The following is a 12,847-nucleotide window of genomic DNA, read 5'->3' as shown; positions in this document are numbered from 1 at the left end:
CCTTCCTGGTTTTACCTTAGTGAGGGTGCTCCCAGATGTTGATAGGAGCTGAGGAGCAAACAGCAAAGATCATAGATCCATAGAATGGTTTGGGTTGGAAGGGACCTTAAAGATCATCTAGTTTCAACCCCCCTGTCATGGGCAGGGACACCTGCCACTAGACCAGGTTGCTTAAAGCCCCATCCAACCTGGCCTTGAACACTTCCAAGGATGGGGCATCCACCACTTCTCTGAACAACCTGTTCCAGTGCTTTGGCACACTCACAATAAAGAATTTTTTTCCTAATATGTAAGTATTATATATCTAGATCTCTATATCTAATATTTAATGCTAAAAAACATCTAAACTGTCTATGTCCTGTGTGGCAGATTGACAGACAGCTAGAATTGTAATTAACTTAACAAAGATATATATGAAGCATAAGCAACCATTTTAAAATGGTACTTTATCCCTAAAAGTACATATGCTAAAAGCTATTCCTCCCCACAGAACATCAGCACCAGAGCAGATACACTCAGTGAAAAGTAAAAACCCTGAAATTAGGTTAAATTCAAATGAAAGGGAATTAATTCTTTCCCACACCGTAGGAGACCTGTGTAGAAATGCCATTGCTGAGGTATCCTCTTGTGGGACTTGCTATGAATCAGTGCCCAGGATTACACTGCACCTAAGTGTCTCCTTTTGCAGAGGTGCTCATAAAAGAGGGGAAAAGACAACAACCACAACCAAGGGAAATGAGAAACTCTTTGCTGTAAAGCCTTCTGGCTTTTCCAACTGGTCTAATAAAACTTTTGCCCTCCAGTTTTCTCTCCCAACATAAGTAAGATGTTTTTATGAACTTGAATTAAGGTATTTGGAAATTTGGCAATGTCTGCAGAAACCAGCCTGCTGATGAGGAAAAGAAAGCTAAATCAGTCTGCTTTTGCCCTGAGCACAGGGCTGGATAAATATTCTTTTTCTAACAATGATTTTATTTTTGTCTCCTCAGGCAAGTTATTTAAAACATCAACAGACATGAGTCCAAACTCATCATAAGAATAGCTGAAAGCAAACTGGTCTTTATTTATACTGGTTTGAGATTAACAGAACTTTTAAAATGCAGATTGTAGGTAGCACAGCAGAGCTCCAAAACTGTCCTAACCTGAGCCAAAGTCAGACTGCACCAAGAAAGAAAGGTAGAAATGGTTCACCTCTGTACTCATTGGTCTTAAAGTTTGCTTCCAGCTTTGGTGATTAATGCATATCACTCATAAGAAGAATTTGCATCTCCTTAGTATGCCTATCTGAAAGCAAAACCAACTGTGTCTACTTCTCTACTACTCCCTGCAAAAGAAAAGAAAATGCATAGAATGAGAATTAAAAATTTCTAAAAACCTTCACATAATTACTCTCTTTACAGTGATCACTTAAATTGTAGTCATTTTCCACTTTAAAATGTAAAAACAATTTTCACGTATTTCAGAAATGGAGCAGGGGAAGATCAAGATGGGAATAAAGCTTTAAAAACCAATACACAACTTCTTCTACATTTACATGTCTATATTGGTATTCTCCCCAGTGATCTTTAATCAACATTAACAAAATTAGCATGGTGCTTTGTCCTCTCACCTTAGTTAAGGAAGTCAAGACAACAAACAAAATTTGAAGTTTTTTTCTTCAAGATATATGCTTTAAAACATGTTTAAGAGCAGCCAGGTTATCATATGTGCCTGAGGAAATGTTTGATGCTGACAGAAGCATGGGTGGAATGTGTCCCCCTTGCTCTTCTTGAACCAGTGCATTTGGATCAAGACACAAAAGTTTTCTAACTCCTGCCTGTGCTGGCAGTAATGCTCCCTAGGAACCCATCCTGCTGGCTCAGCATTCCAAAGACAACATCCAGTTGAACCCAAAACCTTTCCTGCTGTCAGTTCCCTATCCACATCGAACACAAACTGGATTGTCAGTGAAGCTGGTTTTATTCTGCATAGGCATTACCCCACTGTAAAAAGCTTCCAGCTGGATCTGCAAGATGCTTCTCTAACCCTTTTGCATTGCATTGATGCCAAAATCTGGATTCATGGAGTTCATGCCAATGATAAAAATCATTACATTAAAAAGGTAAATAAAAGGTGATTCATTTACATTTCACAAGTGAGAGCAGAATTCTTGTTGCCCTCTATTAGAAAGATGATGTAACTATTGGCTATCTACTTTAAAAAAAATTTTTATAAGACTTTGCATTAATTATTAGTATGAAATCAATGTTCAATATTCATGAATTTCCTGCATGGAAGCTAAATTGCATAAGAGAAAGGCCAGCAGGCAACTAACTCAAAGAATGCCACAGGGTACATTAGAAATAGGCTGAAAGCAAACCTTTGTGTGCCTTTGAGAAATCCTGCTGCCTGCAAATGGACAAAACACACACCTCTTGCTGGGCTGCTCTCTAGCAAGAGCACCTCAATGCCAGTATACAACAGCAGGGACCAACTACCCATGATCAGGCCAAATCTTCGTAATTAATTGACTCAATAAGGAAGAGTAGAGAAGCACACACTTGAAAAACAGGATGCCATCCTACAAGGGATCTGGGCAAGTTTAAGTGGGCTGAGGGGAATCTCATGTGGTTTAACAATTCCAAGTGCAGGATGCTGTTTCTGGCTGGAGACAGTGACAGGTATCAACACAGTTTGGGGGATGAACAGACTGAGAGCTGCCCTGCCAGGAAGGACTTGGGGGTGCTGGTGGGTGAGAGGCTAGACATGACCCAGCAATGTACACTTACAGCCCAGAAATCCAGTTGTATCCTGGGCCGTCTCAAAAGCAGTGTGGCCAGCAGGGTGAGGGAGGGGATTCCTTCCTTCTATCTGCTCTGGTGAGACCCCACCTAGAGAGCTGCATCCAGCTCTGGGGTCCTCAGCACAAAAAGGACATCAATCTGTTTGAGTAAGTCCAGAGCAGGCCACCAAGCTGATTCGAGGGAGGGAGAGCCTCTCCTATGAGAAAAAAGCTGAGAGAATTGGGATTGTTCAGCCTAGAGAAGAGATATCTTAGGGATAACCTGATTTTGGCCTGCCAGTACCTCAAGGGACCCTACAAGGAAGAAAAAGAGAGACCTCTTACAAGGATACATAGTGACAGGACAAGGGAGAATGGCTTCAATCTGAAAGAGTAGGTTTAGATTAAGTATTAGGGAAAAATTCTTCCCTGTGAGGGTGGTGAGGCACTGGAAGAGCTTGCCCAGAGAAGCTGTGGATTCACCATCCTCGGATGTGTTCAAGGCCAGGCTGGATGGGGCTTTGAGCAACCTGGTCTAGTGGAAGGTGTGCCTGCCCATGGCAGGGAAGTTGGAACTAGCCAATCTTTAACATAGACCATTCTATGATTTTATGACTTTTAATCAGTCCTTCAGGATATGATCCATGTCATGCAATGGTTTGAGGGAGTAATGGACAAGCTGATATTTAGTAATGGTAGTAAGAGTTTTTAAAAAAGAAAAACACTTGCTGAATCTCTCTGGGCTTGGTTAGGTGACTGCCTTCCTCCAGAAGAGGAGGTTCAGTTCAGAGAAGGTGGTAACCTGATGTCTCCCTGTGCCCCTGCCAGCAGCATTACTTATAGGCCAAGATCAGATTTAGAATGATTTAGACTGTGTTTTCTTCACGTTTGGTCTCCTAATGATGCAAAAAAATTCTGGTGAAGTTTCCAAAGTCTCTTAATGTGAGTTTTGGGAATTGTGCAGCCCTACCCACAAAGTGCCTCTTCTACTAGGAAAGTTTTATTACATGAGTATTGTTCTTGGGATTATAAATAGCAGCAAGCTGAAAAAGGTTGGTTTTGTTACAGTATTTGTAGATCAAGTGTGTAGCTCTGTAAAACTGTTTGGATGATTTATTTTAATGGAAAGATATTTACTGGAAATTGGAAAGCAATAGGACTGCTATTCCTGCACTTCTACTAGTCTAAACGTTGCCATCACAATGGGGTGAGCAGTGCTGCTGAGTGTGGTGTATTGCTGGAAAACAGGATAACATCGCCCCTAGATAAAACAGGATAACATCGCTACCAGAACCAGGTTCTGGTAGAAAGTCACAAGGATTTGGGATATACAGACTTCAGAGCTGCAGAAAAGCAGCAGACTGACCCTTGAGCTCTGCACAGACAAAATCATATAGTCCCATGAGAGATTTCAAGAATTCAAGTATTATTTCCATTCCAACTCTCAGCCTCCAAAATGCCAATTTTCTCCACACAGGCAAAGTAAAGCTCAGGAGCAATTTGGTGCTAGCTCCAGAGCCATGAAATAGGGATGCCTTGGCCACTGGCTCTGCCATCACAGGACTCCCATGATGGGCTGGGTGGAACTGTCCACCCTCCACAGCTGCTGCAGCTCACCAGAAACAGTACAGCTGTTTATCCTGAGTGTTACCACTTCTACCAGACCCACTGCAACAAAACTGTGGCTTGTCTTGCCTGACATACTGCAGTGTGTCCAAGGCACTAGATGGTCCTGTTGCTTTGGCTCTTGGCAGAATGACTGGGAAGATCCCAGTCAACCACAGGTTTTGTGTGTTGGTGAGACAGAGGAGCAGGGGGTTGGACATGCAGGGGGCAGGGTCGTATGGGGGGGTGTACAGCTGTTCCTCTGACAGCCTCTGCAGTGCACACCTATCTCCGGCTCTTGCTTCCCTCATGGCATCTGCATCCATGCTAGTTGGAAAACCCTATTTCTGTGGCTGTGCAGAACAACATGCTGTGTACGATAGTCCATCATCCCTCCCTGTACAACAGCATCCCATGCTGTGTACAGGCTCTAAAATGTCAGCAGCACCACCCTTACCAAACTGAGACGTGCTGGAGTACTTTGAAGTGAGCATTTTGCACTCTCTTGTACAAATGCTTATACAAGGCATGCTCTGAGAAGCACCAGTTGGACTTCAGTACCACCATTGTGCTTTAAAGGCAGCAGGTTTGTACTAGATGTGTAATTCAATCATTCTTTTGAAGAGTGAGTTTATCGTCTCCATGTGATTGAAACTTTATCTAGGGGTTTCTGTCGTCTAAGAACATAATGCATAGTCTTATTAGAAAATTAGGAAAAACCTAAATTTAAGAAACATTCTTCATTCCTTCATCATCCTTGCCCTCAGAAAAGATAAATGTGCACTTTTGGAACTGTCCTAAGGAACCCTCCTTTAGCACGCAATTTTACAAAGGCTGAGTGCCCCCAATTAGGTGCTAAGGTCACACCTTTGGCCTTGACAGGGCCTATCACACACCTGCAATTTCTCCTTAAATTAATCCATATCCACTTGCAGGTGTTAACAATTTTGTATAAGAGAATCTAAACACTCAGCATCTCACAATTTTCTGTTTTGTCAGTAATTTGAGCCTGTACCTTTGAAGTTACTGCAATAATTTCAAGAATGGTCACACTAACCTATTCCCTCTAAAGATTGCTTTCATTTCACCAGTATTTAATTATTTATTTTCTCTAATTGCTTCTGATGTCTTGGGTAAAAGTAACTTTTGGTGCTTATCCTTTTATAAGAATTTTCTTTTATATAAGTTGTTTTGTAGTTTGATATATCCCTCACACCACAGTGGGGTGGTTGCATTCTGGAAACCCCAGTGACACTTGTGAAATATTGTCATGCAAAAGCCAAAAAAAGGGAAGAATTACTAATTTCTTTTATGTACTAATTTGATCGTTTTTTACTGAATTAATATGACATTTTGTTTGAGTACCAGGCTCTTTCTCTTTCATTTAAATGAAAACACATTTCAAATAGCATAACTTCCTTTTAAAACAAATTTCATACAGCTCAGAGCTTTCAAGGGTCAATATGACCTTTTCTGGTCTCTAACTTTCCCGTTTTGGGTGCCACGCTATTTTTTGTTTCCATCCAGATTTGCAGAGGGCTGGGGAACATTCCTCCAAAAGCATCTTCCTGCTCGCTGTTCTCGCCCCCGCCGTGGTGGTGGGGCTGTGAGCAGGGGAAGGGGAAAGCAGCCTCTGCTGTGGGAGTGTCGGGGACCGCATGGCCGGGCTGGCCGAGTGGCGGTGCCGCCGGGGACGGCTGCGGGGGTGTCAAGGGACGCGAGTGAAGTTTTGAGATGTGCTTTTGTAGCCGTCTCACTGCAAACCCCTCGGGAGGTCCTCGTTTTCCATTTAAAATGCAGAAAGAACTCTCCCGACGGGGGATCTCCTGCTTAGCTCCATCCGTCCGCCGCGCCGTGCGCTCGCACTTCGTGGAGAGGCGGCTGAGAGCGGGGAAGCGCTCGTTTGCCTCCGGGCTTCCTCCCGTGGAATTCTTCCAGCGGAGTTAGGGTTGCTGGGAGGCCGGGGAGGTCTCCCGTCCACCGCTTCTCCGGTCAGGAGGAGGGTTTTGGGTCGCTAACGAGAACTCCGAGCATCTCGGCGAGAAGCCCCCGCGGCGAGCGCACGGCAGGTGCTCCCGGCGCGGCGGGGTCCGGCCCGGCCCCGACGGGCGGCGCGGGGGAGCCGGGGGCGGCCGCCAGCGCCGGGCCGGGGCGGGAGCGAACAAAGCGCTGCCGAGGGCGTGCTGCCCCGACGGGGCCGGCGCGGTGCCGCCCGCAGCGGGGGCGGGGTGACCGGGGCACCCGGCCCCCCTTCTCCACACACACACGCACAGACACACAGACACAGACACACATCCCCCGCACACGCACACCGCGCCCGGGCACACGCCGAGACTCACAGGCGGCCGCTGGTGCGCGGCGAGAGGATGCGGCGGCTGCGCCCCTGGGCGCTGGTGCTGGGCGGGCTCCTGTGTGCCTGGGCCGGGGCCGGGGCCGGGGCCGGGGCCGGGCCGGCGCTGCGGAGCTACCCGCACAGCGCGGTGCTGGACGGCGCGGGCGCCTACCGCCTGCGCTGGGGCCGCCGCGGCAGCGCCCTCGCCCTCCGCCTGGAGGTGCGCACCCGCGGCTACGTGGGCTTCGGGCTCTCGGCCAGCGGCGGCATGGCCTCAGCCGACATCGTGGTGGGGGGCGTGGAGAGGGGCCAGCCCTACCTGCAGGTAAGGCCCTGCTCCTTCCCCTCGACCCCCGAGCCGGGTCCTCCTTGTCCGCCCACCTTCCCCGCGCTGTCCTTCTCTCGGGACGCCCTTCTTTCCCTGCCCCACGTTTCTTCTGCAGCTTTCTTGCCCTTCATCCCTGTACCTCTTCTTCCTTCCACCGTTCGGGTTATCCCTATTCTTCTGCGTTCCTTTCCCCTGGAGGAGATACTTCTTTTCGATCCTCTCCTTGCCAACCTTCCCTCTAAACTTCTACATAGACTTCGTTAGAGGTGTCCGGTTTTTTTGCTCTTTATCCAGAAGATGTGACAGTCCTGTTCTCTCTCCTTTGGGCACTCTTTCCTGCCTGCCCGCTGAGCCTAGTCCCGTGGAGCCCAGGGGTGGGAGGGCAGAGTCTCTCCCGGGGAGGTGTGGCACCTTTCCCCCGCCCTGCCAACAGCTGATGGAACTTGGCCGTCCTGGTGCCGCCTGAGCTTGCTCTTTCTAATCCCACCGGCACGAGGGCAACATCCCACCAGCTTCCAAGCCTGTTGACGTCCCCTTCTGCTGGCGCACAGCCGGTGCTGCTCCTGTTCTTGGTGTCCCTCCTCTCCTTACCTGGAAGTGTTTTGAACCAGATGTTGGAAAGGGCTTGCAGAGTAACCACTGGGAGGACTCCTGGTACATGTCCTTGGTCTGGTAAAGCAACCTCAGAGGTGCCCAACTCTATTGGCATAATTTTCTTGGGATGTTTCTGCAGTAGTCTAGATATTGTCAGGGCTACGTCTGGGAACAGGAGTGTGGAACAGAGGCCTTGCTGGTGCTTACAGCAAGTCATCCCCTCCAAGAGGCACTGGTGGCTGGTGGAGTAGGAGCCATGAGAGGGGAGGGGACCCACACCTTTGGTCCCCTCTCATCAACCTGACATTCAGCTGGCAGGAGTTGCTCTGGGATGCAGGGAGCAGGGACAGCTTGTCTCACGGATGACTGAAAGGGTAGGCAGGGCTGGAATGACATGTTTTCACCCCCAAATGCTTGATAATTACTCAGAGATGCAGTTTAAGAGCAGAGTGGTTGTTAGAGTATGGTCTAGGAGAAGTCATCTGTCTTTCCTTCATTATGTTAGAGCTAGTTGATCTTTGAAGCTGCTGCTTAAATTTTAAGAGGTTTTACCATAAGAATATGGATTTTCTATTAACAATTCACCATAAGAAAACAAAATGCATAATATGATCTCCCTACTATTTGTCAGGGTTTTATAAAATCACAAGAAAAATTGAGCTTTTAGTATAAATACTTTCCTTTAAAAATTTCTTTTACTTTTTCTTTCCTCCATTTGTTTCCTGTATGAAGTTTAGGCAAATATTTGTCTTCCTTAAGTACAGACCAGTGATTTTCAGAATATTGCTTTCTCCGTATTTCAAAATGAAGATAATTTTTCTTGAAGCATAAATAAAAGACTAGTAATCGTAATAAAACCCACTCTAGGCTGCTCATTCAGCAGTGAGCTCTTCACTCACAGAATGAAAGGCTTTCTGAAAGGCTTTGCAATTCAGAAGACACACCTATTAACCATTAAAAGAAACCCCAGCTTTTTTTCCTGGTTAGTTCACAGATCCTGTTAGGGTAAAGCAAGTCTTTTAGAGAGATATCCAAATCTAGTGTAAAGACATCCAGTGGTGGAGGATCCATCACTTTCCTTGGTAGTTTGTGGCAATAACGAGTCTCTGCTGTTCTTGATTGCCAGGATTAGTTTGTCTTGGTTTAGCTTTCAGCTATGTATTTTCTCTACTATATTAAAAACTCTACTCCCCCTGCACGCCTGCATAAAATTATTTATATACTGCAATCGAACAATCAAGTCACTGCTCCATTTTCTTTTTTGTTAAATAAATAGATTGAACTCTTTAGCATCACAGGACATTTTCCCCAGCACTCGAAACACTTTTGTGGCTCTTTTCAGCACCCTTCACAGGTTTTCAACATCCTTAAAAATAGCCCCATGCTAACTCCATTCTTCCACAGGTTTTATTCACCAACATTCTGTTACGAATAGAAAAAGACTGTAGCAAATGCCTGCCCATAGAAACCTACTGATATTTTTTCTGAAACACTGATTTAGCACATAAATTGTTATGCCAAGAGCTATGAGTTATTTTGTTGCACTTTTGAGTAGGTAAGAAGAAATACTTTTGTTACGCTTGCTTGCCACTTGAGGCTTGCTCCATCCCCATTCCTTTTTCAGTTCTAGGTAGCATGGTTTCTTTCAAAACTGAACAGAGGTTTTTTAAAAGTTGCTCAGTTAAAATTTTTCCATACTCGCACCAACAAGGAACAGCCAAAAACAAAGATGATAAACAAAATTTGTCCAGAGGCTTTTTCTGGTCAGGCAGCAGGGATTGCTAGAAAATGAACAAATTGTTCTAGGATGTTGTTTCAATAATATCCAATTCTTCCCTTTACTGGACAAATAAATACGGTTAATATTTTAAAAATACATTCTGTGTTAAGTGTATACCATCATAATTTAGATTATTTACTACTGAAAAAGATTTTTTCATAGATAGCACCCTTGAAAGTATGTGGTTTTATGCCTAGCTGAACTCCATGAAATATGTACACCCCATAATGAATGAACTTACTTTTCTTTTTGGTTTTAGAAATATGTTTTTATTCCATGACCATCCGTTGGAAAATGTGCATGGTGGTCTAAACTCTTAGAGAGGTCATTTTTTGGTTTCTTTGAAAGTTTTGAGATGCTTGTTAGTGGCATGGCATTCAGATGTTCTGAAACACCTTTATAGCCTTTCAAGTGGGCATTGAAATTGCTAGTCCCTTGGGTCAGTTTTGCCTTTTTCCCCCCCCAAATTCTCTCACCTTCTTTAAAAATAGAAAGTGTTCTCAGAGGTAAGAGTTCTCTTCTGGGAATAAGCATGTAAATATAGTTAGACTACAGCTGCCAGTTAGAGTAAAAGCACATAATCCTGCCTGTGGAAGATCCATATATTGGGGTAGAGGAAAAATGCCAGATCGTTTTCAGAGAAAAGAGAAAAAATGTTTCCTCTGGCATTTATTCCTCATCCTCTCAGAGCAAGTAAATGCTATTCCCACCATCAGCAGGCAGTGTTTGCCTTGAAAAAACTTGGTGACTCAAAGTCCTGGATATCCTGGGATGGATTTTACTTTCTCATTTTTCAGTGTATCCTGAACTTGGGTGCAATGAGCTGTTTGTTTTGGTTTGCTTTTCCGTGTTGGAGCTGTATTTAATTTGAAAGAGTATCTGACATAAGGACAGGCTAAAACAATTTGGAAGCCTGCAGCTCAGTTTTGTCTCAAAATATCAAGATGGAAAGTGTTATGATGTCATGAAAGAAGAACAAGTTTTTTGAAGAGCATTGGAATGATCAGGGAATTATACATTTACAGTCCTAACCGAGAAGTTTGGTACTTGAAATGGGAACCTAAACATATTTTGGGAGAACTTAGAATGGATATGTGTATACATACATGCATGATTTAGTGCTTTGTCATGAGGGAGGCACCTCCACTGAGCAGAAGGAGAAAAAGGAGATCAGTGAACAGACTGTTCTCACACATTACTGAGAGCCTGTGGTGTCAGAGCAGCAGATTGTGTGGCGTTTGGCTGAGCATGTTTGAGAACAAGAAGATACCAATGGGGGTCGGTATTGGAAAGCTGGGAGCTGCCTTTGTCTTTATAGGGAGGAGCTGGACTTAGGAGAGTTCATTCTTAGCAAAATGTTACCTTGAATATTTCCATGGTCATTTGCAGCATGTGATACTCTTCATACAAGATCTTGGGGCAGCCTTAGATTTTTCTTCATTCTTTTCTTTTTTTCTTTTCTTTTTTTTTTTTTTTTTTTTTTTTAGTTTTTTTCTTTTTTCCCCGCTAATGCATCTCTTTTGTGCTTATGAATTGACACAGCATGCATTTTCTTGCTAGACCCATGCCTTTTCCTTGGTCTCCACCCCTGTCTGGAATTGTGCATCCCCACCCACAGCACGTAGCTGTTGAGAGCCCCATTTTGGTGAGAGTAATCCTCCTTGATGAATGCCTATTTTGTGCAAGTTATACAAGAGGGTTGCATTGTTAGAATCTTCTGTTGAACTTGCACAAAAATAGTCCCTACTCAGGGTGAATAGGGACTGTATGTCACTAAAAAGTACTTTATTATTCATTAGAGCCTTGCTTGTTAACTGTCACCCAAACTAAAGAATATCTGTTATCAAATGTATCCCATGGAGTTAGCTTAATTGCTCACAGGGAAGTACTTGGAAGAGATTTTAAAGGACAGAAAACAGTGAGCATTTTCAGTACTTAACGATATGCCGCTTTTAAGTGCACTCATGCCAACAGCAACAAAAGAAGTGTTTAGAAAACAACTTGAAAGGCACCAAGAGAGGGATGCGAAGCGAGTGCCACACTGACATATCTCAGTCGGTGTTTTGTTGGAGGTATTTCGTGCCTTTGGGCATTGGGGCGGAATATCCAGATGACTAATGTCTCCCTCTTGGCTTCAATGTGGGGCATGGAGAGACACTCCAGTGTACAACTCCACTGGCTGGGTGCTTTGTAGTTCCCTTTGAGAGGTACAATAGTTAGGACAAGGAAGCAACAGTTGGTGAACAAAAGATGAGAAGAATTCTGAAGCTTGTAATTTGCAGGCCTTCAGGGGACTGTTTTCAAGTGTTTGGTTGGGATTGTTTTTCTTTTTTTCTTTTTTTTTTTCTTTTCTTCTTTGTCATATTTTTTGTTCTCCTTTGGATTTTGGAAGCACCAAGAAAATGAAATTTTCCACATCTCCCCAAAAATATGGAATTTTAGCCACTGTGAGTGATGCAAAGACTTAAAATAATGGGGGGATGATTTAATTCCCAATATAAACAAGAAGCACAGATGTAGGAAAGGGAAGAAGGGAGATTTTCTAAGGCAGATCCAGAAATTTTGGGAACAAGTATCCCTAATTATTGTGCTTGAAAATCCCCTAAGTGTTTTTAATCTTCTTCATAATTGAAGTAATTAAAATAATTAAACCCAGAAAACTTCTACTGGATAAATGTGGTTCCTGTGTAAGGAATGTTCCTTGTGATAAAGTGCAGTTCTAAGATTGTATCGTGCAGTATCTTCTCCTCACTGATTTTCCTTCCCTTAAAACACTTTGCTACATGTTTTGTCTAGTTGCTTTCTGTTAGGACAGCCTTTAATCTAGCTTTATATTTTCTGATATAACTGGAATATAAACTCTTAAATTAACATTTATTCTTTATGTAAAGACTTGTATAGGGCCTTGGGACTCCACTGCAATGTCAAATTATCCATGTCATTATGCAATGTCGTTGTCCTGGGCTACTATATGATGCTGAATTGTATCCCCATTCATCTGTTTAGCCCAGAATAAGTTTTGCACCTCTAAAACTAGATCAGAGAGTGAAGCAGGGGAGAAGGAGAAGCAGTGCAATGTCTGAGGTGCCTATATTCAAAAACATAGAGGTAAGAGCTTCAGCTTTCCTGCTCACAGACTGTGTTGTCTGCAGCATGGACAGCAGGAGAGAGCTCTCCTTTGCTTTTGGTTAGTATTTTTTTAGCTAGCTGAGGCAGAGAAGTTCCTGGACTGTGGCTTTTCTTTTTCTTGGAACTGATCAGCCTGCTCTGGACTAAAAACACAGAAAAACACCAGGAGCTCGCTCACACCTGTGGCCCATCGGGGTCCGGGATGCAGCATTTTCCAGCACCGGAGGGACTGACAAGAGACTGAGCACGCCAAGCTACAGCCCACGACAAGGACTTTCTGAATTTGCCATCTCTTCAGAACAGCAAGAAGTTTTATTG

At 44.1% G+C, this 12,847-nt stretch overlaps 1 protein-coding gene across 3 annotated transcripts in view; it reads left to right on the top strand.

Moving 5' to 3' along the window:
* Positions 1–6,080: 6,080 nt before the first annotated feature.
* MOXD1 (monooxygenase DBH like 1) overlaps positions 6,081–12,847 on the top strand; it is a 49,858-nt gene continuing 43,091 nt past the window's right edge. Inside the window, exon 1 of one of the 3 annotated variants that reach the window (XM_068184496.1) lies at positions 6,081–6,431. Coding sequence is in view for 1 of the 3 variants with exons in the window: in XM_068184493.1 (XP_068040594.1) it covers positions 6,733–7,023 (291 nt within the window). In the remaining 2 variants the exon portion in view is untranslated. Of the gene's footprint in view, positions 6,436–6,508; positions 7,024–12,847 lie in introns of those variants that run through there. The other 2 variants (XM_068184495.1, XM_068184493.1) reach the window with 2 other exon arrangements.

This window comes from Anomalospiza imberbis, chromosome 3 (assembly GCF_031753505.1).
Source record: "Anomalospiza imberbis isolate Cuckoo-Finch-1a 21T00152 chromosome 3, ASM3175350v1, whole genome shotgun sequence".
Lineage (NCBI taxonomy): Eukaryota > Metazoa > Chordata > Aves > Passeriformes > Viduidae > Anomalospiza > Anomalospiza imberbis.
Note: the sequence above shows the minus strand (reverse complement) of the source record. Positions and strands in the feature narration are given on the sequence as shown.